This window comes from Perna viridis, chromosome 1 (assembly GCF_037379345.1).
Source record: "Perna viridis isolate PV_CMFRI_1.1 ecotype Kerala chromosome 1, ASM3737934v1, whole genome shotgun sequence".
Taxonomy (NCBI): Eukaryota; Metazoa; Mollusca; class Bivalvia; order Mytilida; family Mytilidae; genus Perna; species Perna viridis.
Window position 1 is genome coordinate 15,426,487 of NC_142445.1, and position 27,720 is coordinate 15,454,206.

The following is a 27,720-nucleotide window of genomic DNA, read 5'->3' on the forward strand; positions in this document are numbered from 1 at the left end:
TTTTAGTGATCTAGATTAGAAAAAGAAAATAAACAAACATGAACAACTTCACGTGGTCTATGTTATGTCACGATGAACTACTCAGCATCATAAATTTTGCCGTTGACAGGCATAAGATATACGAGAAGCCAATCGTTGTTTGCAAGAGAAAAAGAGATCTTAAAGATGGCGATTTTACTTTACCCCAAGGAAACATTTCTAGAATTTCAAACGAGGTGACGTTCTATTTTAACTTGGTACTGCCGGTCGGATAGTAGATCCCTTCCCTTATTGGTGCGCATATAAACATCCATTTAAAAAACGTCGCACCATTACGATTCAGTATGAATTTTAATGTTTCAGGACTAGGAGTACTCAAGATACCGTTTATGGTGCCCTATTTCTGAAAACCAGATGGGAAACCGAAAACTAGGTCTTTAGATATGAAAACCTCAATAAAATACGTTTTTTTTGTAAGTAAGTAAGTAATTTTTATTTAGAGTCGTCATGATATGTACAAGTAAACAGTTAACATGAGCTCTGTTGAGCTCTTTGAACGACTATAGATATTCTAAAAACAAATAACAATCATGCATGCACACAATAAATAAAATAATATAGAAGCAAAGCAAAGCATAGCATTCATACTGCAAACTATGTATAGGGGGTACAAATAATAGTAAATAAATGGTTTGCATAAAGATAGTTCGGGTGTTGAAGCATGTATGAAAGTACATAATGTAATGTTAAGAGGATGCCTTCCCATTCATCCATTAACTGAGATTTGAATGATTTACATTATCCATATTCATGCAGGATACACTATGCAGCACATATTAAAGCTAAAAGCATAGCAGAATGAAACATAGATAAATACTTAGTAAACAAAAACCAAAGAGCAAAAGCAAAAAAGAAAGCAAACTGGAGTACATATAGGCTTGAGACATTGACTATGAGGCAGCAAGAGATAACGACAAGCACTGCAATAACATTTTTCTGCGAAACACCAGCTAGATATGAAGGTTTTGAACTGTCCAAAGGTTGATGAATTTCTTGCCTCGTGAGGCAAGGAATTCCAGATTCTGGCTGCCTCATAACCAAAACTTCTCTTACCATATCTGGTGGTTCTTGGCTGTGGAATGTCAGCTATGCCTTTGTAACTAAAATTATAACAGTTATTTTTGAAATTTTGTTATTTTTGTGATATAATTGATTCTGATGTTAAATATGCATTTAATAAGTTTTTTTTTCATGAAAAAGTTGCTTTTTTTGCATATTACAACACTTCTAAATACTAAATACCCAACGAAAGTTGGTAATAATCAATGTGGCATTGGAAAGACATGACATGTGACTAATTTCAAAGTACTGATGCATTAGACTTGTGTTGGGTAGTAGAAAATGTTGGAATAGTCATAATTTTTTTTTCATGAAAAAACTTATTTCAAGTATGTTTAAATAACATAGTGAACAATTATACAGTCCAAGAATGTATTTTATTGAGGTTTTCGGATATATACACCTGATTTTGGGATATGACTGAGTTTTTTGGTTATTCAAGCTATCAAGTTTCTGGACTTTGGGTGTTTTTTTTGGAGGGGGTGTTATGATTGATAGTGTATACATGTATACATACATGAACAAATTGTATACACACAATAACTGACTAATAATCATGCTTTCACTTTTTATCTGTTATCCAATAACGATGTTGCCATTGTCAGGTCAGCTGAACCAAGTGATCGCATTACCACATTAGCTTAAAAGCTAGGCGATCAAATTTTTCCATTATTGATTGACATCTGATACATGTATGTGATTATTTAGGAAATAATTCATGGGGGTTATGGTGTTTTAACTCATTTACACATGGGCTGGGTTTAACATTTTATTATTTTATACTGCGCCTTAGCAAGGTGTAAATGTGAATATAAAGACTAACCTGTGTGTTAATGAGTACAACACGATATCTAACATGAATTATTTCTTTTCTAACATGACAGAAAAGACTACATGACATTTCTGCATTTGAATCACCAAATCAACCAGGGGTAAATATATTGGGTAATGTTTTGTTTGACGTTTGTAGGACGTTACATTTGAATTGGAAGTCTATGGTCAGCCAATTGTTGATGGCCAAATAACCACTATTTCACACAAAAAGGGATATACAGACACACTGAAAGAAACAACCCAAATGATATCTACACCTCACCTACAACATTACTCATGAGTATATAATACAATGTACATGTACTACCATCATACCAGATGAAAATAAGAACTATGCATTGGCATAAGTGAGTTAATGTCTCCTTATGTCCAGAATAAAAGCTCAAAAATATTCACTATTATACAAGAAGGAGCTCCTCGTATTTCTCGACAAGAGATGCTCCTGCTAATAGCTTTTAGCAGCATTTATTGAAAAGATATTGAACTTCTGTTAGTATAAGCGAGAGGAAATCATTGGACAAGACAATGTCAGGAACATGAAAATAACAATGATTAAAAAACAACGCACAAGACGAAAGAACTATAAAATAGGCAGAAAAATGAACTGCAAACACCTTATTAAATCCAAGGGTGACCTCAGGTGCTCCAGAAAAGTGAGATGTTCCTGCTTCTTGCTGCTTGTTGGAACAAGGATATTCATGACAGACTGAAGTTGTTCGACGTAATGGAAACATATACTTTCCATATTAGGTCATAGTGACAACCGTAGTAATATTGAAATATGGACAACATACATCTATTGTTGTCCTTGTATCTTATGCACAAGTCACAATGCTCTTTCTAGAAAATTGCAATAAATGGTCTCAATTTCTGGGAAAACATGAAAAAAGGTAATAAGGAGACAAATAGGATGGAGCCAATGGAAAGGAAAAGATAGTTGAAAATTGGGAAATCAAAGTCTTCCTGATTGTCAAAGAGTTTAGTTGAAAGATTTCATCTTTGATAATTTTGATATGAAGGTCAAGATACATGAATTTAGTGTGTCTTTAGTGTCTTTAATTTCAAGCTCTTTTGGGTAGGTGAGATGTAGACGATAGACATAATACTATTTTAACAGTATTTTCTTACTTATAAATTAATCACTTGCAAAATTGGTTGGTTTACAGGAGTTGGTATGTTTTGCAGATTAACTTTATATTTACATATACATGTACAAGTATTTTTTTCTTTTATACATGTAGGTCAAAGAAGAAATCAAAGAAGACATTTTACAGAAGTTATCACATGGACCATGGAAGGTATCCCATATAAGTTTTCCCTCGTTCTGTTTCCTGTCTCTTCATCTTAACAAACCAACAGTGTACAGAAGTGTGTTGACACCCATGGTCACTAAAGATGTATTCCAGAAGGTTTTAGAGACTGAACAGAGGACATGTGTGATGATGCATATAGGAGATCAAAGCTCAGAGACCAGTTCTGTAGAAGACTTACGTATATTGATAATAGCACAACATATTTTCAACTTATTATCTTGCAATGGGTAAATTTTAATTGATAAATGTTTCAATCTGTTTAAATTAAATCTCCTTTGTCTTCTACCACCAGACTTTAAGTGAGTGACATAGAAGATATAATTTTTAATTAGATTTATAAATGTTTGAAAATATAAGTTCTTGAGAGAGGTTATGAGTTGCTATGATTGAACAGAAAATTTGGAAAAAAAAACACACAATGTGGAATCATATTTAAAAGTTATTAATGAATCATACAAAAACCATGGTTTTTCAAACTTTGGTACTTGGACCCTGTATTTATAATACATGTAGCTATTACATGTAGTATAGTTAAATTAAGGGCTTGGAGTCTGTCTTCCATTGATTGAATGACCATTACATTTACCTGATGCTTCCATAATCTATAGTAGAAATGACAGTTAACAAGGAGATTAAACTTTCTATCATTTATAGGTATTAAACACTAAGTTTGACAGAAAGTTTTTGTTAAAAATTGTCCAGTTAACTGTCTAATGAAGCTGATAAATGAAATAATTCAGCTTAAAGTACACATACAGAAGCAGATAATAAAGAAAAGGGGATGTTGGCCATCATTTGCTCATTTTTCAGCTTTTTTTTTCAGCTCACCTGGCCATGTGAGCTTTTGTCATCACTTGTCGTTCTTTGTCATCATATCTATTGCCCATTTTTAACAAATCTTATTCCGTGAAACCACTAAACAGGATTTCATGAAACTTGGTCACAATCATCATTAGCATGTCTACTCCCAAAATTGTATCCATTGTGGTCCTTTGCCAAAAAACATTGTTATTGTTACTAAATATAGAACCTAAGGGTCTCACCATGTGTTTTGGCTTATAACTCAAAAACCATAACAGACAAAATTCTTAGTCTCTTTGGCTTGATAAGATCTAACTACCTTAGAAATTTCAAGTTGATTGAATTACCGATTTATGAGTTATTGCCCCTTATATGCAATTTTTAAAGATTTGTTGCAGTATTAAGTTTCTTGTAAAGTATAGTAGCTAGCTTGACAATTCCAACGATATGAACAATTACTGGTAATAGTCAATATCCATCAATGTTGCAAATTTCAGAAAAAATCTTTCGACTTTTATGTTGAAAAGATTTATTATTGATACAAATTTCAGAGTAATCTGTTGACCCTCCTTGGAGTTATGGCCCCTGAAAGTGTCATTAATGACAATTTTTCCAGTTTTTACCTTTTACATGTATGTTAAAAACAATAGAGGACTGGTTATTAATGTACAGTAAATTGAAAAATGTTCAGTAAAAAAAGACCTTTTTTGTGCAAAAATCTGTTTATTTTTCATGGAGTGGTAACCCTGAGAATGCACTTTTCACATTTTTTCCCTGTTATCCAGAAAACTGAAGTTGCTGAATTTGTATATATTTCATTGACATTTTGATTATAAATACATAATGATAGAAACAGTTGAACATGGCAGTACTGAACGGGTGAGCGATTCAGGCTCTTGTGAGTTTCTTGTTGCTGTTTTAGTTGATGTGCATGTGACTGAATACATAGGTTAAACAATTCAAATGTCATAGGTTAAAGTTTGTGTTGATTTTCATTGTTTCAGATTGGATCACATCCTTTCAAAAGTATGTGCACATGTAGTATAATTACTATGTGGTATGTTGGTTCAGGTTTAACCTGGTAGGTCCTTGTGTCACATCAACAAATACATTATATGAGATTTGGTAAATGAAACTAGAACGAGTGTCTCATTTTAATTTCATTCAACTTTTGAGAATTTCTGATGAAGAAGGTATTGAAATCGGAAGACTAATCTGCATCTTATTGTTTAATTTTGGGATCTCAAAACACTGCCTAACAATACAAAATCTTCTATTTTATGCTTTACTTAACATTTTTATGATGTGAAACTGGATATTTGTAATTTGTAATTGGTATTTTTACACAAATAGATGTTTTGCTTTTAATACTGAACTCAGCACTCTATAAATGGCAAATCTCCATGCATTTGAATGTTAGACTAGGACCCAATCTCATGAAACAACTGAGTCATGTGATGAAACTTACATAAGCTATTCCTTCTATGTTTTTAGGTTTGATGTGAAATTTGTATCACAATCAGTTTCAAAGAGGAAAAGACATTTAATGGAGAGAATAGGATTTGATGGAGATAAAATAGTCGCAAATACATCAGTAGTTGGTTTAAAATTCTCTGACGTTTTAGAAAAGTATAAACTAAGAAATAATCCTTACATTATATATAAAGAGGTTGTGAAGAAACATGACTCCCAAAGTAAACAAGATCCATGTGACTCTACAGAAAAGTGTGAAAATGAAATTCCTACAAAATATTCATATAGTGTACTATGTAAGTGTGCAGGGTGGGCTGAGGACAAAGTGATTTTAGCCAATGGTAATTCAGTTGATGATATTTGCATAGATGTGAAATCATATATGAAGGATGCAAGTGTAAAAACAGGGAGAGGAAACTATGAAAAAAGCATTGAACTGTTAACACTGTCCAGTAAGTATACATGTAGTTTGTGTGTATTCTTTTTGTTTATTTGTGTTATTTATGGTGTCTGTTCTCTTGGTCTTGTCTTTGTCTCTAGATTATAATCTCAGATTCCTGAGGGTAAGATTTAATTATTCTCTAACAAGGCTTTGCCAGGGTAGATAACTAGAACGTCTTACCCAAGGTGTCTTGAGATTTCCCAATCTTGCATGAGAAAAGCTGATGTTTGATTCTTTTTCTCACTTAGAGTTGGTTTTCCGATAAAATGTTGGAATTAAAATAACCTGCATTTAACAGCTGATTGTGTGAAAAATTTGGTCACTTAAAGAAATAATCAGTCACAGAATTTTCTTGTCTCTTTACTGAGAAATACAGTTCCTGGTTCTAGCCCTGGTTTTCTTGCCTTTACTTTGCCAAATTGTAGTAACATTACTTTTTCAACCTGTCACACATACATGTACTTACATATATATATAGTACCAGTAGAACTATATATACATGTAAGCTCATACTGATTTTCCATGTACTTAGCTATTCAAATGTTGATATCTGCCACATTTGAATATATTCATGTAGTGCAACATTGAATATCTGTAAATGCTACCATGCTATTATGGATATTAGACTAAATACTGGATCAGTTATTTTTCTGAACTTTTAAAATTAATTAACCAAAGGATGTTTACTGGCAGAACATTTTACTAATGACAGGTATTTTGTTTTGTTGAAGAAACTAAATGTCAGACCATTTCTATTACAGTCAGTGAGAAGAATGGTCGTTGCACAGATTTGATGAAAGAAGTTATTTTTCTTCATGACTCAGTCTTGATGGTAAGTTTATCAATCTAATTTAAGCTTGAGCTTTCGCAATCATTAAAGCTAAAATCTGATTGGCTGATCAGATAATGGAATCATACATGCAGTAAATGAACAGAACAAATTTATATTGTAGGTCTAATTTTTCATGGATTGAAAGATACCTATGTGGGAAAACAAATTAGAAATACATTTGTCTTGCCTTAATTCCATAATGTTTCTGCTATAACATAAATAATGGCAATTTTTGTGCTTGACCCTATTCGTGAACAGTCTCCAAAATTGTTTGTATGTCTGTGTAATATAGGAACAATTCTTTCTTTCTGTCTGTCTGTCTGTTCATTTGTCAAGATTTCTTGTAAGGGCCACTGCTCCTGAACCATACTAAGGATTTGATGAAATTTTATAGGAAGGATGGGCGTCATATATGTCGATGTAAATGAAATAATATAATAACTGTTGGAGGTCTCCAAGGGAGATGCCAAAAAAATGTAATTCAACTTAAGATTTTTACATGTTAAAATCTCAAATGCAACTCCTCCTAAATCGCTTATTGGATTTGGATGTAATTTAATGGAAGATTGGATACCATGTACAGTAGATATACATAAAATGAACAGGATGTGAAGCATCCAAAAACCAACTCTCCTAAAGCAAGGAAAAATTTCATTTGGATAGTGCTAAACATTTAGCACTTGCCAAGGAGGCAAGTGACAATTTCCCCTGAATATCAATACAGTTTTATGTATCCTTAACATTGCAAACATTTCCAGCGACCTAATAGATTAATTTCAGTATTTAAGGATGGTGCTTAAATAACTGGTGAAATTTTATTTTGGCGAGTTGAAGTGGAAAGTTATTATTTACAAATTTGGTGAGAAGAAGAAAAAAAGATTTCACACATCAAGGGGTATAAGTTCAATTAGTGGACAGTTGAAGCCTCATAAGCACAACTCCTCCCAAAGCACTGGGGGATTTTTATGACATTGCATAGAAAGGTTGGGCTTCACATGTGGATATATACATGGTGGAATATAATAACTGTCAGAGGACTTCAAATGGAAATAATCTAGCTTAAGGGTTTTACACTTTTAAATCTCATACATGCAACTCCTTATAAATAGCACAAGTGATTTTTGAAAAGCTTTAAAAGAAGGTTGTACATCATATGTAAATATAACAATAGTCAATGGACTTTAAAGGGAGATAAATGAACTGAATCAATTGAAGCAGAGGACATTATCTTTGTTAGCTTGCTTACAGTATTTTTAGTTGAATTGTGGATAACTATTCTGAGATCTCTAATCAGAATTTGTTCTAATTTTGTAGGATTATTATTCTTTATACTTACTGTAAATGTATTAATTTTTGCAGTTTACTAATTTTCCCTTTATTTGCGACAGTCAAAAAAAGCATGAAAAATAGTACTGATGAAATCAGTATTTACAAATATGAAACACTTATCATTTTTTTTAAACTATGAAAAGTGATACCCACTATTTTGTCAAATTGATAGAATCCGCCAAAATTGGCAGTTGTGAAAAGTTAATACCTTTACTATACTTGATCCTCTTTAATGCTGTGTTGTACAAAATGCATTAGGCTATAATAAAACATTTAAGATTTTCATCCAACTTTTTTGAAAAAATGGGCAGGGGGATGAATTTTATTTTTTATTTTGCCTACAGTAATTAACACTTGTGATGAAAAACTTGTGTTGTTGTTGTCATCATCTACATGTATGTATGCTTGGTGGTCGATTTTTCCAGCACTAACATATTGAAAAAGATCTATCAAAGTACATACTCTACTGCTACACCCTTACAATTTTTAATACGGAAGTTACTAAATGTTATAAATCAGGTCTGGACAAAACATGGAGTATTTTCCAAAATTTGAGCCAGGCATTAATTTATTTATTATGGCTTTATTGTGAAATACCATATCTTCATCATTTTGCAACTTGAATATGCAATTAATTTTGATACCATTCTGGGTTTAATTTCAGGCTAAGGGAAAAGTTCTTCTTCATTTAGATTCTGAGAAAAGATTTTACCATCAACAGAAACTGGACTTGTTGTTAAATACATTGTTTGGAAGAGATTTAATAAAACAGGTAAGTAGTTTCTGTAAACCTATACTGTGTCAATTGTAAAACAACGTCATTTTATCTTTGGTGAATGGTTAGTAGCAATAAAATCTAAGAGGGATTGATTTTAACAAAAATCCGTTGAGAAGGATAGCTTTTTTGGGAGGGTGACTTTGTAAAAAAATCAATGAATCAGGCATCATGCCAGGATAGCACCTCCATTTTTTATTGAATTCCTTCTAACTTTGGGGAATGGTTAGTAGCAATGAAATCTTGTATGGGATTGATTTTCATTAAAATCAGTCAAGGGGGACCACTTTTTTGTGTATAGGATAAAGGTTTTCGAATGAGTTCAAATGTGTGTGTGTGTGGGGTATTGTGAGTGCACTCACTGAGGCTATTTTATTTTTGCAGATTATGTCAAATCAGCATATTTTCGGATATTTGTGGTTTCCAAAAATGATTAGCATTACTTGCATATAGAGTTTAGAAATCAATTTTGCAGGGACTTTTTTTTTCACTGTTTTCTGTCCAAGGAAATATAGCAAGAATTAGTAGACCATGAAAATTAATACATTTACTGTAATTTATATTATTCCAGATGAATGGAGTTCTAAAAAATGAGTTCAATGTAGAAGTTAGAACATGTAACTAGTGAATAAATGTATCTAGAGTTTCTTTACCCAAATATCTTTTATTAGATCAATTTAATATGAAAAGCTGTGGTATTGTTTATTACCATAGTTTTTGCATTTTCATTTTGGTGAAAGAAAAGAAATCCTTCACCTTCAGAAAGCAAAATTATGTAGAAATTGTTCATAATATCACACAAACTTTGGTTTTGTATTTTTGTTTTTGTTTTATGGTATCACTTTCCTTTAGTTTTTGCTTCATTTTTTCTATTTCTTCGTCTTTCTCAGTCATTTGTATCTCCAATTGTTTTTTCTCTTCCTCCTGTTTTTCTATGTGTTTCTCTTTCTCATCAATTTTTCTAAAGAATGACTTTTCTCTGGCTCCAAGTTGTATTTCTAGTTGATTTTTTTCTTCCTGAAGAGCTGCTAGTTTATCATATAGCTCTGCCTTCTCCAAGTACAGAACTTCGATTTTGTCTTGTAAATTTAGTTCTGCTTCTTGTGCTTCATGCTCTTTCTCTGCCATTCTTGCTTGAAACAGTTCTTTATCATTTTTATGCTTCATCTGATGATCTTTTAGTTGTTGTTGCTTTTTTTTTATTTCACTCTCTCTTTCTTGTATGTCTGTCTCATACTGTTTTTGTGCCTCTTCAATTTCCTGATCCTTTAGTTCTAATTTTCCAAAGAAAGACTTCTCTCTCTGCATTTTTTCCCCCTGTAAACTTTTCTTGAAGTTGACGTAATTCATTTTCCTTCATACTTGTATCATTTTCTAAAGCTTTTTCTCTCGCTTTGAATTTATTTTCACTTTCCTGTTGTTTCTCCTTTTCCTCTTTTAGGGCTTCATTGTTTTCTGTTTTCAAGTTCTGCAAATGATTTTCCAATTAAAAAATCCTCTCATTTTTCTTTGTCATATCCGTATCTTTTTCTAGATTTTTCATCAATAGTTTTTCTACCTCATTGTCCTTCTCTTTGGCCTGTTTTTGTAATTCAGTAATCTTTTCATCCATTTGTCGACTTAACTTTTCTTCTCTTTCTTTGTATTGTTGAATAGTATGCTGGTATCGTTTTATGGTATCTGTTAATTCTTTTTGTTCACCGTTTAGTCTTTTTATTTGTTCTGTTTGTTCTTTTTCATCTTGGCTATGTTTCTTTTCTTCAGCAACCTTTTCCTTTTCAAAATTTATCTCTTCATTTTCTCTCATGTTCATATTCTTCTTCAGCGCTTCTCTGAATGACTGAATTTCATTTTGTTTTGTTATGATATTCTCCTCATATAAACTTTCTATTGTTTCTGGATTGTTTTTCTCTCCCCATTGTTTGTACTCTGGCCTTTCATTTTCTAGTTTTTTATTGTGTTGTTTTTGCTGTAATTCTTTGATTTGATATTCCTGTTTAGTTATGTGGTCTCTCAGTTTTTGTTCAGTGTTTTTCAGATCATCCATCTTTGTTTGATATTCTGATTGTTTTCTTTCCATTTTTTGTTTATTCTCTTGTTCAGCATTTTTAAGTTTCAGTTTCATGTCTTCTAACTCTTTGTTTTTGTATTCTAATTTTTGCTGCACTTTTTCAAGCTGCTTAATTTCTTCAGATTTTTTATTCCTTTGTTGAATCTGCATTAGAGAAAAAATAGAGCAAAGTAAAAGCTAAGACATTTCTATTTTTTTTTTTATGAAAAAACCCAAAATCATTTCAATTGTATGATATATACTTTTCCTGATATTTTTTTATTGTAATCTCAAATAAAATGATGGGGGGATTGTTTTAAAAATCCCACAAAACATGTCATGGAATTCAATATTTTTTTTTTCATTTTGTTTCATGACTACATATTTTCTAGAAAAGCAGAGGATGCTTACCCTACCAATTCACCTGGTCCATGCTCCCAGTTTTTAGTGGAGTCCAAGTTGCTCATTTACTTTTGTTACTTTGTATGTATTTTTTTAGGTTATTTAATGTTCTTTGTTGTGTATTTCTGTTTTCCATATCTGGTCTTTGTCTCTGGAATATATTCTTTTAATTTCTACTTGAATCTTGGTTCCCTTGATTACTTTTTCATGACTTTCATTAAAAATGTATTTAGACAGTTTTATGGATTTCCAAGTTTTTAGGATTTAATAAATATATATTTATTTTGGGAAAATTCGAATAAAATCCTAGATTTGCCATGTCTATAAAGGTATTAAAGGATTTGTTTTGAGCATATCCTTATTTTGTTATTTATACTAACTAGCTCCCATTTATCCTTTATTGCTTCTTGAGAAAGAGCAACTGTTTCTGCTGATTTCCGCTCATACACTTTGCCTTCAAATCTATACAAAGTTTTCAGCTTGTCCATTTTGAAAATGATTATCCTGAGGAGGTGAAGATCCTCTGTAAACAAATATACATATACATTCTAAATGATTAATCTTACGTTTTGGTATTTTATAGATTCTTTGGTTTAGAACTGGCTTTGATAAAAAAATGAATTAAGCTAAGGTGTTAAAGAAAAGTTTGAAGGAAAATGAAAGAAAATATGTGCCCACTCATATTTTTAAAAAATATCGTTTGATTTTTTTTACTGGAGACATACAGCTTGTTTCTTGAAATTTATCAGCAAAGCACATGTTACACAGCATAAAACTTCAAGATGGACACATTTCACAAACATATAACACACACAAAAAGTAATCAGTAGATGATAAAAGTTCTATTAAGTTCTATTAAAACTTAGCATTAAAAGCAGTAAACAATCTCAAATTAAAAGATACTGTTTGGCTGAAAAACATAGGCATAGTCACGCAGGAATAAAGCAAAGCAAGGTGTATAAACCAGAAGTATCACCACTGTCACATGATGTGAAAGGTTCATGGAAATCAGTATCTAAGGTACAGAAAGAATATGAACAGACTTACTTATGATACGTCTACTGTTTCTACATATTTCTAAAAATTGTACTTCATAGTGTTCTTTCAGCAAATTTGGTTCTATGTCCAGTCTCATCTTTCTATCAGTTGTTAACCTTATTGAATCTCGTTGATTATGATCTGCGTAGATCCCAATTACATGACCTATCAAAGAAGTAGATAGCATGAATATGTTATACAAAGTTGTTCATGATTCCTGTAACTTTCAATCTTGTATCAAAGTTCAGGGGTTAACATAAAAACTTACAACAAGAATAGGTATGGTGTATATGTCAAAGAGACAACAACCCCACTGTGATGAAAATGTCAGCCCAAGGCCATCCATTGGTCTTCAGTGAGCGACAGTAAAACCCTCACATCACACGGCAGGCTGCAGTTGGCCCAAAACATCATTATACACAGGTACAGCAAAAGAATTGCCTCTATAGACACAAGTAACATAATTCATAAAGATGTCAATGAAACAATACATACAGAGGCCAGAAATTAAAAAACACTTGTGACAGGCGCAAAAAATGTAGTAGAGTTAAACACTTAGGCATGATCACAACCCTACAATATGTACATTATATTACCCAATCATTTGTCATCAAGAATTCCGAAGAAATTTAGCACTTGCACTCAAACTAAGACCTGACCACTGGTAATCTAAAGGTATTATCAAGCTTATTATGTCACTTTTATTGTATTTTGGTAGACTTTTCATTTATGAAGGAATTTATTTTCATATGGGCGAATGAGGGACCCATCTCTTATCTGTTACTTCTCTTATAGGACTGAATGGAATTTTAATGAAGCTTTCATGGAATCTTTATTACATGTTCCCATTGTGCACCTCCTAATTTAGTATTTTACCTGAATCAGTTTGGGGGTAACATACATGTATTCTGTCATTTGATGATTTGGGGACAAAGGGAGGCCTATCTCTTATCTGTTACCCCTCCTATACTACTGAATGGAATCAAATGAACTTTCACCAAATCTTTATTGCATGTGCCCATTGTGCACCTCCTGAATACTGCTAGATGGAATTGACAGAAATGTAATTATATTTCCCAGTGTGCACTTCCTGTTTTAGATTTTGATCCAAATCAAATGGAGGTTAAAAGGTGCATGCTGTCAAATAGAGGAGGGGAGGGGGTTCAAGTTTGTCAGTATTACTCACAGTTTTTCTAGGTCAAAATTGATGTAGGTTTATTTCTTATTAATTTTTTTACAATTCTTGTTTTAATTTGTGTATTTAAAATTCTGTGTTACAAATATTTAACAGATTTAAAACAGCATTTAGCATTGTTAGTCTATAGAGTACCAAAGTAGGGCCACACCCTAAAATAAACTTTTAAGCTCATCTTGCCTGAATGGCCATGTAAGCTATTGACATCACTATTTGTCAGTGGTTGGTCAGTCCTCATCTTTAATTTTTTTTTAAACATCTTCTCCTCTGAAACTACTTGACAGATTGTTACCAAACTTTACTTAAATGTTTCTTAGGATAACCTTAACATTCTGACATGAATTAAAAGGTTCAGGGTGACGAGATCTATCATTGATCAAATTTTGGTGAAATCTGTTGACCCATGTTGGAGTTATTGCTCTTTTTGGACATTTTTTGATGTTTTTGATGTTATTACTATCAAAAATCTTCTCCTCAGAAACTAATGTACAGTATTTAAGGAAATTTGGTATGAATGTTTCATTGTTTCTTAAGGTATCTTGCACAAAATGCCTGTTTGAATTTTTGATCTGTGAAAAGACTTCTCTGCCAGGAACAAAAATAGAACATAGGGGTCATATAGCAGTGTTTTGCATATATCTTCAGAAACATTTAGGTTCAACCAACTTCTAATGAGGTGAAAGTGTTAGGCATGACAAAATCTATCTTAGATGTAATTTTGGTGAAAATTTGTTATTACTTTCAAAAATCTTTTCCTCAGAAATTACTGTGCAGAATTCAATGAAAGTTGGTTTGCTGGTTTCTTAGGGTATTACAAAATGACTTCGGATTTTTAATTTGTGGGAAAACATGGCCACTGTTAACAAAAATAGAACATAGGGGTCAGACAGCAGGTTTTTTTGCAAATATCTCCAAAACTGTTAGGTTTAACCAACTTCTGATGTGGTAAAAGTGTTGAAGAATAATCAAGGGAACCAAGGTTATAACGGTAATCAAAAGAATGTAATCCAGGGACAAAGACCAGACATAGAAAACAGACATACACAACAAAGAACATAAAGTAACTAAAATCATACATACAAAGTAACAAAAGCAAATGTGCAACATAAGACTCCACTAAAAATGGGAGTATGGACCAGGTGCACCGGTAGGGTAAGCACCCTCTACTTTTCTAGAAACACCCGCCGCGTTAAGCATGATGAAATTTATCTGTGGTCAAATTTTGGTGAAAATCTGTTGTTCTTGCTCTTTTTGGACATTTTTTGCTGTTTTTGATGTTATTACTTTCAAAAATATTCTCCTCAGAAACTACTGTACAGAATACTGTATAATGAAAGTTGGTTTGATTGTTTCTTAGGGTATCCTGCAGAAAATGTCTGTTTGGATTTTTGATCTGTGAAAATACTTGACATAGGGTAGTATTATTCACTATCAGAACATGGACCTATGCCACAATTTGCATAATGATTTGTTTTGAAGAAGTAATGGTCCTTGAAACATATTTTTTTGGTTGTTTTTCATGTGTAAATCTTTTAAAATCTTATGCTCTAAAACTATAAGGCAAAATTTAACAAAAGTTATCAAAAATTGTTTTTTTAGGGTATCCTGCACAAACTGATCATTTAAAAATTTTTTTATCGGTCAAAAAACATGGCAGTTGTTACTAAAAATAGAACATAAGGGGCAAAATGTCTTTTTTTTGCTATAGAAGACTATTGAAGATTAAAGCTACTCATAAGATAACCATGGTATTCTGAGTTGACTGGCTGTATTAAAAAAAATTTTAGGTTCTCATGGAAACATTGTGCCCTAAGTTGAATGGTAATGACGAAAGTTTGTTCTGGGTAGCCATTTTCCCGCTAATTTATATATTTGCTTTGATTTCGACCATGTTTGCTTTATAAAATAAACATGGTCTGCTGAGTTGAATGGAGATGATGAAAATGTATAACCTCATTTTATGTTCTTTTTCAGCAAGTATATACTAGGCTAATGCGGCCTCAGACCCAGTTGAATAACAGGCATAGGGGAACCCCGCCCATTTTTTTTTCCAGAGGTTCTAAAACACTTGAAAGGCATTTCCAACATTTTACAGTGCCTTAGGTACTTTGTTGAATTTATGGCATTCATCAATATATGCTCTTTTTGGCGTCCGTCATTGTCGTTGTCGTTAACAATTTTTCAAAACTCTTTTCCTCTGACACTACTTGGCTAATTGGAACCAAACTTGGTATGAATGTTTCATGGGATATCCTGCATAGAACTGGTATGGGGATTTTTGATCCGTCAAAAAACATGGCCGCCGTTATTAAAAATAGAACATAGGGGTCAGACAGTGTTGTGAAATTGTTACCTTACACATTATATTTATTTCATTTTTGGCATTGGAAAGCAGGACGGACACAACCCAACTGCTATACATTTATTATTCCTCAGAATTAATACACATGCATCACATAATTTAATTTCAATTTTATCTGCCCTCCTATGTGTACAGCACATTGGCTTTATACTAAATACAATTCCGTTAGCCTCCTTGCCCGACAATTACAGTTACAGGAGGTAGTAACGAAAGATTTAAATATAATTAAAGGAGCTAAGAAGAACAATTGAACACACTACAGTCACTGGAGCATTGAAATTGATCTCGATACAATTGCAGGAGCATTTAACAACTAACGGAACCAATCATTTAAATTCAATGAATGGAGGAACATATCTATTTGAAATTAGTCTCTAATTATTTGAGTTTTGCGACACTCCCGACGAGGAAAAAATAAGTTCTTCAAATGTACCATATGAGAAGCCAGTGTCCAAAATGTTAAAGTTTTCATCAATAAGTGTTTCAAATATAAGAACAACTGTATATTTTATTTTTTTCCCACACACTAAATCAACTGTTCTGTCTATGTTTTCCTCTTCATCACTTAATTATTATTATGTCATTATTTACTGATTTCTTGAATCATCTCTGCTTCACTGAGTTGCTTTGAACTGAAGTCATGAGATAGGATGTCATCTATATTGAATTCCCCTCCATTGTCAGGCACTTTATTAAGTCAATCAAATCTAATATCGTATCATCATCACTTACATCAGAATAGTACTAAATATCCGTACAGTCACCTCTAGTAGCGTTGATGGCTTTCATTCTAGCTACACTTTCTTCTACATGACGGATGTTAACAAGATCCCGAAATATAAAATCTTGTCTGATGAATTTTGCTGGGCACTGGTTTATAGGACAGTTCCAGTATTCTAAGCCATCTGTGTGTTTTTCCCTCCCCCCATATATCGTAGCATATTCTTGTGATACTTGTAGGTCTTTTGACAATATTTACAAGCGTACATCAACGGAGGAAGATTCAACACTGAATAATTTAGTATAAGCAGTTTACTTTATTTATACTATCAAGAAACAAAAGCGCATGAAATTCATGTGTAAGAGCGGGAAGGACTCCATTATAATTAAAGGAGCCAAGAATAATAATAGAACACAATACAGTCACTGGAGCATTTAAATTGATACCAATACCATTACAGGAGCATTTAAGAATTAATGGAACCAGTAATTTAAGTGCAATGAACGGAGAAACACATCTATTTGAAATTAGTCTTTAATTATTTGCGTTTCGCAACAGACAGTAGTTTTTTGCATATATCTCCAAAACCGTTGGGTTTAGCCAAATCTAAATCGGGTTAAAGTGTGCACATGATGAAATCTACCTCTGGTCAAATTTGAAAGACTTGAAAGGTTGAAATTATGAACAGCATAATTTAACCAGGTGAGCGATTCAAGCTCCTGGGTGTCTCTTGTTTGTCAAGCATGGTAACAAAGCATGATACCTTTATAGTTGATAGGGCATGTTTTGGCGTGTGAGCGATCCTGGCTCTTGGAGAGCCTCTTTTTATTTTTTTCGCTGATATTGAAAATTTATAATTTTTTTTCATTTGATTCCTTCTGGAAGTCCATGTCTACATTTTGAATTAGTGTTGAAATATTTCTTATTTTGAGTAATAAGGTTGTCAAAGGTACCAAAAACATCATTTTTTGGAAGGCTGTAATATATTTTCTGATTTTAATTATCTTTTTTTGTAAATTGTTTCTCTGTACAAGGAGTTTAAGGAATATGCTAGCAGATTTAATTTATCAGTTACTGTTTTTGAGATAATTGGGTATAAAGTGATCCAGAGAAGCATACTGAAAGCAGAACTTTTTACCTCAAAATATTGTGCAATATTGTAGGCTAGAAACCACTAATTCCACTTCCCATAGGCTTCTATGCTAATTTGACAATATTCAATGGCTTCTCTGGACTTTACCTTAACTTTAACCTGCAGAGGACTATATATCAGCATGATTCTACATATGTCAGCTCACAATCCTCAGAATGGCATGTGGGGTTACCAGACTTGCAGTGCAGTACTGGTCACCGGAAGTGAAGGGTCTATAAATAGCATGGGAAATCCCAGTGTTTTCACAAGAAAGGGGTATATTTAGAAACCATTATGGAGATTAGGCTTTACATCACAAGAAGCAAAATTCACCTACAAAATGTACAGAAATGTTTTTCCTTTCAGAAACTGTTTAAATTTTTTAAATAAGATGAGAACTTTTTTCACAGAGGAACAGGGGTAATTTCTGCATAGGACTATTTTTGCGTACGTTCCAAATGCTCATTGGTTGAATTGGTGGTCTGTAACCTGTATCCAAACCAGTTATTGTGTCCAGAATGAACTATAAATCCCTATATTTAAGTGTGTGAAAAACTAATATTGTATCCACACTTGCCCCAAGTGAATAGTGTTTATCTGGCTGTGGTCATATCATGCTGCACACAGTGAAGCTTTTTATTAATTCCTCAGAAGACTAATAGATCTGGCTTTATGTAAATATTTTCTGAAATAATTTTTTGGCTTTATAAGAAGTTTTTTTGATTTGTAATACATGTACATGTCCATGATCAAAAACCTTCAACTTATTAGATTTTCTGAAACAGACAAAACTTGCATATTTTTTATTCAAAGGCAAGCTTTTATCATTTGTTTATAGAGTATATGCTGTATTATAGGATAGATACAGTCTAATTGTTCCTTGCAAGGCATCATGGAAATGCCTGGCATCTGTCTGTTTGTCTGTCCGCAATTTCCACCCTTTTTTTTTGTTATGCTTATATCAAATAAGTTTGCTTTTGGTATGTGGCCTTATTATGAAGAGTTACAGATTTAGTTCGACTTTGGTTACAGTTGAATGATTTTTATGGAAGTTACGGCCTTTGTACAAAAAAATTCAAAGAATTTACAGTTTTCTGCACTTTTTTGGTAATGCTTTTACCAATTGATTTTATCTTTTGTATGTAGTCTTACAATGAGAAGTTACAGTTTAAGTTCGACTTCGGTTACGATCGAAAGATTTTTACAAAAGTTACAGTCTTTGGACTAAAAAAATTTCAGTGACTTTACAGTTTTCCGCACTTTTCCGCATAAATTCATTTAAGATCTGTTGAGAGCAGCCTTCACTCCTAGACAACTCTCAGGCAAGCAAAAATCCAGATTTCTGTCAAACCAGCGAAAATTTATTTTTTAATATGTTTAAATACATTGTATAAATACATGAACACTTACCAGAATTGTCAACACCAACAAAAAACTCAGCTTCTTGACAGTTGTTGATAAAGCCGCACACATATTTTGGTAAAACATTCAAAGCATATTTTATTCCTTTACCCCGACCTCTTTTAAATTCTCTTGTAGCAGTTTCATCTCAAATATTTGTATTAAAAGCTATTGGAAATAATTCCATTTTCATATGCTGCATTTGTTATGGATAACTGTATATGGAATTAATAGCAATTAGATATTTTGTTTTCTGTTTAAAAATCAATCAATAGTTCTTTAGAAACCAATTTGTATTTCCAAAAAATTCAAATCGAATTACAGGGAAACCTATTTAAACCAAATCCTGAATAATCTGAAAACTTTTCTAAACAGACAGTTTTTAAACACCCTTTATACCAATTTGAATGCACTTCTACCTTAGTAAACTCAACAACTGTCTTAACCAAACACATTTTAAAGTCCTATAGGGGTTCGTCTTTTAAATCATTGGCTTTTATTTACACGGTGCTAAAAACTGTCAACAACAAAAGTTTTTTGTTTTATTTTTTTGTGTCATATCAAAGTAAGTTTTAATTTACCACAATAATATGTTATACATATGATAGGGTATTAAAATTTTTCCTTTTATACAGTCAGTGACATGTATATTTTGTATCATATAACTCTTATTCTAAATATACCATATATTGGATGATCTGTGTTTATAGTGTTACATTTCTTATGAAAATTTACGATAGTGAATTTATGAAAGTGGTTCCATATCCAGGGAAACACCCATGATTATTAAAAGAATTAGACTATAGCAGTTCTTTTAGTTCAATCAAATCTGAACAAGGTATTATTTGAATTTGGAATTATTTTTGAATTAAGAAAATGACAATTAAATAAATTTGTAAAACTAACCCATACTAAGTGGGTTAGTCATTCCGGCATTGCTAAGGGGTAGGGTTAGATTTTGGAATATATTTGGGTGTATTTATTATTTAAGATTTGATTTCAGGTCCATGTCAGTTGTGGATTGGTCACCAGCAGACAGGGTACTAATCAAGGGAAGTCATTTGAAGCTGAAGATTTTATCAGGTCAGATGTATGAAATATGTACAGTCACACCCGTCTTAAGTGATCCTTGGACAGTCTCATATCATGGTCACACTAGACAGGTGGTCTTTTTATACAGATTACTTTAATATAGAATACACTATATAGGGATGTTTAATCATAGTCTTTTAAGGCAGGTTATTGCTGAATACAGATTTGACTGAACATGTAGTGGAAATGGTTATATCCAACTGAGTTTGACCATTTGGGTCCTCTTTATAAATACTTATCACTTATCTACAGCACAAACTGGTACTTTTATGATTAGGTCATTTGAAGATTTTGTCATTTTAAATTCTGAAAATTGAAATGACGTTCATCTCTTTTAGTTTTTAGAAAATTGGAAAAACAAATGAATATTATGAAATGCAAGAAATGCATCAGTTACCAAGGGAACCAAGATTCTAGTGGAAATTTATAATTTTAATCCACCAGTAGTTATAAAATATTTTTAAAAAGTGGGGACAGACCTATCATAGGCTAAAGGACGGCTGTTAATTCATGGTACCCATAAATAAAAAGTAAAAATTAAGGGCTTTAATTTCCCTTTAATTAATTGATGTAAGTATGCAATTCTCAATAAAAATCATGGTGTTTGGAATATCTTAATTTATTTGACATGCATGTTACATTATCAAGATGAAAAAAATACTTTGGGGGATGATAATCAGTTTTTCCATAGGTGCTTCACAAATGATGATTATTAAATGCATTTTTAACTAGAAAAATTAGAATAAGTAACTAATTTTGCATAATTTTTATTATTTAATTCATATCTAAGCCCAACACTTTCCAAAAATTAAGATTGTTATTTTGCAATTATAAGTTGTAGCTGATCAAAACTACGAGCTAAACAGATACAAAACACTGTTAGTTTAATGTAAGAGATTTCTCAATGACCATATTTAGCTGATTGCTTTGATTAGCTTTAGAAAACCTTCAATGATTTAACAGTCATGATAATAACTAATCGGCCATGTCATTTAATGATTCTATTATGTTCTGATCCACTATTTGAAGTAATGTATGTTATTTAGAAATTGAGCAGAACTTGAATCTCATCTTATTTTTCATTACAGTTCAAGACTTAGTCAGATGAAAGATGCTGCTGTTATGAAGTATGGAGATAAAGTCTCTGGTCAGTTGATTATAATGTTGGTGTTGGTTTTCTTGAATGATTTTGTAGCCAAAGCAAAAATATTAGTGATTAGTTTTATATTCTCATGATTCTAACATGTCTATGGGAAATCAGTTGGTTTCATTACTATTTTTCTTGAACTTCATTGATAAATCCCTGTTTGTTATTCATAAAATAGAGGTTATGCATGAATTGGATCAATTTCAGATTCATAATTCAAAGCTTCCCTTATATATGCATGGCTTGAGGGTATTTCAGCTTGTTAATCAGTTCTTTAAAATTTCCTAGATTTAAATGTAAGATTTGTGGGAGATATTAGGTTAGAATTATTACACATTCTGTGAATAATACTGAATAATTGAATTTTTACATAAAAAATTTGCTGATACATAAAAATCTCCCACGTTTCTCCTCAAAAGGTTAACAGGTATGACAATATTAATGAAGGGATGAACTATCAGTGTTTTCTTAAAACTGGAAATGCAATTTGATTGGAACACTAGTAATATACTGCCTCTTACATTTACAAGTGTAAACTAAATACAAAAGCAATTTCTCTGGCATCATGATAACCGGATATTTTTTATTTGCATAAAGGCATGCTTAGCAATGATTTAGATATACACTTATTATAGGAAGCAACTGGGAAGAAACAATTCATAAGCTAACAATGGCTAGTCTCAAGTTTGAATTTCTGACAACCAGCTTGAAGAACAAGGTGAGTGACAGAAGGATTCTCTGTTAGGTCAGGGGGGCGGCAAAGGATGGACAGGGAAAATATTTTGTAACATTTTTTCAGCAACAATAAATCACAGCCACTAGATCTTAGGTATGGGGTTCCATATAGTGGGAACGTAATTCCAGGGCTGTTACATGTCTACTTCCTGTTTACCAACTTGATGTATTTTAATGCAACTCAGTCTTTCTGTCTTTGACCCATTTTTCTTCAAGAAGGAATTATTTAATGTAATTCGCCAATGAAAATAGTAAAAGTTTGGTTTTTGCACATGCAAGCTGAGAATGTAACTTGTACCATTTCAAAGTGGAGAATTATCATAAGTTATTACTTCGCATAAGGAGGCAGGATGGATTTCTCTTACGTATTCAAATGCACACAGAAGTTGAATCCCTGCAGTTGTTGGTTCCAAAGTATGATATGTATTCACAGGCAGAGGAGAAACACCCTTTATATCCTAGTAATTGATTATCAAATATTCTGTTCTCTTCTTATAAGTTTAAATACAGAAATCTATGTGTATCAATTAGTCTTAACCCCTTTTTTTCAGGTTAAACTTGATTTATCTTCAGGACAGGAGTTTGGAGGAGGTGTTGACAACAGAGCTGGAGCATTTGTGATGTATAATTGTGCAAGATTAGCTACTTTGTTTAAACATTTTGAAGAGAGTGTTAGTAGAGGTAAGTTAAGGGTCAGTGTTTAAAACATTTTCTTTACTTTATAACTCATCAGCCGTGATATCTTCTATAGAATGGTTTTACATTAAGGTTTAAAAGACTGATATAATATAACTATGAAGCATAAGTTTAAAATTACAGTTGCAAACTGAAGTATCAAAGTGTCAAAGTGTTTTGATGCTGTTGTGTTTTGTCATGACTATACTCGGCGTCACATAAATAACATACTGTTAAAATTTGAATAAAAATATTTTCTACGACTTTATTGACACCAACCATCGTTTAAATTGTCTTAAATGACTTGCTCATTCGTTTAGCCAAACAGCTTCTCAAAAACAAGTCATTTATTAGCTTAAATCATGCGTAACAAATCCTTACGGGAAAATCCCATACTAATATCCGCCATGTTGGTTTTTACGGGACGATTTGTTTACAAACGGAAGTGCGTAAGTTCCCGTCGAACTCCGGTGACAATCGTCTGCTTGATCAACTTCTCGGTATGATACGTTGTTCGCGTAAAATAAATCCGAGATATCCGAAATAACGCCGAATTGCATTCTGGGTTCTTCGGTTTTTGGACAAACCATTTAAACGTAAACAACATCTCCTAGCAACCCGATTACTGTAAACATGGCCGACTTTTTACAATGTAAATATTGCCACCTAGAATTAAAATCTAACCGGAATTTAACGATTCAATGTTTAGGGAGAAGCCGTTTGGCTAAACGAATGAGCAAGTCATTTAAGACAATTTAAACGACGGTAGGTGTCAATAAAGTCGTAGAAAATATTTTTATTCAAATTTTAACAGTATGTTATTTACGTGACGCCGATTATAGGTTGTATTTATCAACTTTCACTTAATTAGATACTAACTTTATCGTTCAGATTGTCTGTAGTCCCAACATGTCCGATGTCTAGGTTTTATTTATCAACTTTGACCTTTTTGTATACTAACTTTATCGTTCAGATTGTCTGTAGTCCCAACGTGTCAAATGTCTAGGTTGTATTTATCAACTTTGACTTAATTAGATACCAACTTTATCGTTCAGATTGTCTGTAGTCCCAACATGTCAAATGTCTAGGTTGTATTTATCAACTTTGACCTAATTGGATACTAACTTTATCGTTCAGATTGTCTGTAGTCCCAACATGTCAAATGTCTAGGTTGTATTTATCAACTTTGACCTAATTGGATACTAACTTTATCGTTCAGATTGTCTGTAGTCCCAACATGTCAAATGTCTAGGTTGTATTTATTAACTTTGACCTAATTGGATACCAACTTTATCATTCAGATTGTCTGTAGTCCCAACATGTCAGATGTCTAGGTTGTATTTATCAACTTTGACCTAATTGGATACTAACTTTATCGTTCAGATTGTCTGTAGTCCCAACGTGTCAAATGTCTAGGTTTTATTTATCAACTTCACATAAGGTTGTACACAAGTGATAACACAATAACAAAAAATGGCATTGTGACGTATCTTTGACAAAATTTTACTAACAAATTTTTGTGAAATTGTCTTTTGTTGTATATAAATGTAAATGATCTATTATACTTCAAGATGATGATCAACTTTTTAATGACTCTGTTTTGTTTAAAACAATGAAATTTCAATACTTAATTCACTTGGTCAGTATTAGGAGCACTCAATGCATTTCTGAAAGTGACATGAAAGAACTGGTGTTAAAATTATGTACATAATTCAAAATCTTTTGATGTGAAACTTACAATGTAAAGGGACAATGGGATAATTAAAAAAAAAAGCAAAGAAAGAATTATTTATATAGAAAAATTCTCAAACATATGAAGTTGATGAAATTTATTTTTTATAGGTACATATCCACCTTTACCTGAAATAAACAACATTGATTTCTCAACTTTAAAAGAGGAGGTAATGCCATCAAGCTTTAAATAACTATGTATGGTAACTTCACTCTCTAAAAGTCAAGTATACTTTTTGTTGACAATATAGTTAGCTTGACTTAATTAAAAATCATTGAAGTTTTTTACAGTTTGTTATGTTGTTTAGACCCTGTACATGTTAAAAGTTGTTTTTAAAATTGATGTAATTAATTCTAATTGGTCCTGGATTTAGGTAGTTTTATGGACACTATATGTTCCTGTATCATCCAACCTGAAACTGTCTTATACTCTACCCATATCTATTTTTTATCATATCCTGGTCAGTTTAAACACATGATGATGTAATATGTAAGTATATATATGTACAGTGTACATGAAGTTGGAACCATTCAATAGTTAAAAGAGTTATGTGTCTATTTTTTTTGTAGAATGAATGGGAACTTTTCTTCAACTATATATTTGTGTATAATGAAATGGTACTTGAAACAACAGAAAACTGTGTGCCTGAAGGAAGTATAATATCTCCTCTACAAACTCATAAGGTATTGTTTTTAAATCATTTTTTAAAATATATTCTATCACTTGCAACATAGTACATGTAGTAGTTTGTGTCTGCCAAATTTGACTAAATTACTACATGTATTATCAATCTGATTGTTCCAAACTAAGTGTATGCAATGATATGAACATCCCACTTTATGATACAAATTACTTTACAAGTATTCTACAAGTTAAAGAAATTACCCTTAATTATTTTGTTAGTTTTAGTTACAAGTAGTAATAAGTACTATTCCGTGTAAGAATCAGGCAATGGGTGGCACATCATATTTCTCAGTTTGGTCTTTTTTCCTTGAATAGATTCAAAACATCTAGAAAACAGCTAAAAAGTTATTTAAATTTGTCCTGAACCATGTGCGACGTAGATACCTTTTGACTTCTTATATAAGGAAAAAGTGCGGGAATATTTTCCGCCATTTTTCCATAGTGCATTTCAACTAAATCTGACCTATCAATATCTTAAAAAGGCAAATTATACAAACACTTTGATGGTTATTCCCGGAGGTTATCAGGTATAAATATTTGGATATAAAATCTCTGGGTTTTTTCCTTCATGTGTCACACTTTATACATATTTTGCATGATTCTTAGATGGAGAAGTACTTAATGATTATTACATATTATTTGTTCATATTGGTCAATGTATCTTATTGAGGCTTCCATGTTAAGCACCAGGCTTCATTTGAAGAGAACTCTTGTGATTAAGTATGTGATGGATTATATGGAAGAAGGCATGATGTTTATTGCCAGCTTTTGTCTATTTTTGGCTACTGTCACATGGCTAAATATATGATAGTTTTGTTATTTAAGACTGATGGGAATCATTTTGTTGGTTCTTAATTTTAAAGTTACAATAGTTCTTTATTTTTGTCTGCCTTAGTTACATGTCTGTATATTTTAATAATATGACAAGAACAAATCAGTAAAATAATCACTGACCCAAAAGAATCTATGGTTACATGGACAAGGAAATGTACAACTAAAAACAAGATGAGAAAAAGTGACTTAATATAAAAAAAAAGAAGTTATATTTTATACTCATTATTGTTAGTAAAGAATTTTTTTCTGCAGTTTTATTTTTTTTTAAATTTAATATTTGAAACATGCAGTTTTAGCAGTTTTTATTCACTTATCTTTGTACACAAGCTTAATGGTGTACACTCTTTGTTTGTCCACTCAAACTTTATACATTGATTTTAAACCACATGAAGGAATTTGATCATTTTTTTTCAATTGTCAATATTTGACTTAAAGTAGAAAAGCTTTTGTATTTGGTTTCTTGCTTTTGGTTGGTTTTATTGAAGAGTTTTAAAAAACTAAAATTCTACAATGAGTGAAAGACAGTTTTATGGTGCTCTATTAAGTAAGGACCTAAAATAGCCCCTTATAAAGTTGACCACCCACCCTTCCTTCCATTACACCAGGACCCATTTCTTATCTGTGACTCCTCAGACACCACTGAAAAACATGGTCTTTGTCATTTTTGAATATGGGGACATGGTGGGGTCGTATCTTATCCATTACTCCTCTAACACCTCTTGACTTAAATTTTCACAGAATCGTTTATTATACATTCGTATTGTGCACTGCCTTTTTTAGATTTTGATACAATAAGGAGGTCAAAAGGTGTATGTTGTCAAGTAGGGGAGTGGAGATTTCAAATTAATGGGTATTGCTCACAATTTTTTTCTATTCTTTAAATTGTCTTAATTCCGTGGGTTAAAACATAAAAAAAATCACCCATAAATTTAGTTCAATAAATAACAATGCCACTTCATTTTGTTTTATGCCAAAAATTAAAACAGGTTAGAATTCACATTGTTCTTGCTTTTCGCCTATTGTCAGTTTTTTTTAGATAAATTTGGGTTTATTTTCAAGGTTGCCAACTTTCTGATCAGCCTCAGTAGACATTTGAGTTCATACTACAGTAGGACACATATTTTAGGGGTAAGTAAATGTCTCCATGTGGATTTCTGAAAGACAAAAATGTGTAGGCTTTGTTGAATATAGCAACTTAAACCATATTTTCATTAGTAAGTTCAAGGATTTGAATTATAAGATAGTATTGTAAGCTGTAGAAAAAAACCTTTGCTTCATAACAACCTTTTTTTGTTTAAATCAGGGCATACTAACTCTAACTATTTTTAAAATTGAAAAGCCAATACTTTAAAAAGCCAAATATCTTAGTGAATTTACTTATGATAACTATAAAAAATATTTTGTTATTTTTTTTTCAGGAAAACAGACCTCATCTGTTGCCCATGATGTATGCTAGACTCTATCTTCTGAAGGTCACACACAAAGTCATGTGTCATGCCTTGAATTTAATGGGAATTCAGCCTCTTAATCAGTTATGAAGTATTTATAGTAAAATATTTACACTGGCTGGTTCTGAAGAAGTGTGCTTATTATTTATATTTCAATAAATACATGGGAAAAAAA

The 27,720-nt window shown here is 32.0% G+C and overlaps 3 protein-coding genes across 3 annotated transcripts; 1 reads left to right on the top strand and 2 right to left on the bottom strand.

Annotated features, from left to right (window-relative positions):
- Positions 1–27,720, top strand: LOC148627423 (uncharacterized). The gene is made up of 13 exons (XM_088572780.1): positions 1–215; positions 3,174–3,472; positions 5,541–5,971; positions 6,723–6,793; positions 8,787–8,894; positions 20,202–20,281; positions 21,379–21,437; positions 22,073–22,155; positions 22,724–22,853; positions 24,690–24,748; positions 25,149–25,262; positions 27,157–27,225; positions 27,516–27,720. Exons 1-13 carry the CDS (start codon positions 39–41, stop codon positions 27,633–27,635), a joined length of 1,800 nt encoding a protein of 599 aa, XP_088428906.1. The 5' UTR covers positions 1–38; the 3' UTR covers positions 27,636–27,720.
- Positions 9,578–10,258, bottom strand: LOC148627424 (uncharacterized). The gene has a single exon (XM_088572846.1). The coding sequence runs from the start codon at positions 10,245–10,247 to the stop codon at positions 9,684–9,686; it is 564 nt and encodes a 187-aa protein (XP_088428972.1). The 5' UTR covers positions 10,248–10,258; the 3' UTR covers positions 9,578–9,683.
- LOC148627425 (uncharacterized) lies at positions 10,374–13,820 on the bottom strand. Its single transcript, XM_088564611.1, has 4 exons — positions 13,763–13,820; positions 12,397–12,552; positions 11,730–11,872; positions 10,374–11,112 (listed from the first exon to the last, which is right to left on the bottom strand). The coding sequence occupies exons 1-4, from the start codon at positions 13,818–13,820 to the stop codon at positions 10,384–10,386; spliced, it is 1,086 nt and encodes a 361-aa protein (XP_088420737.1). The 3' UTR covers positions 10,374–10,383.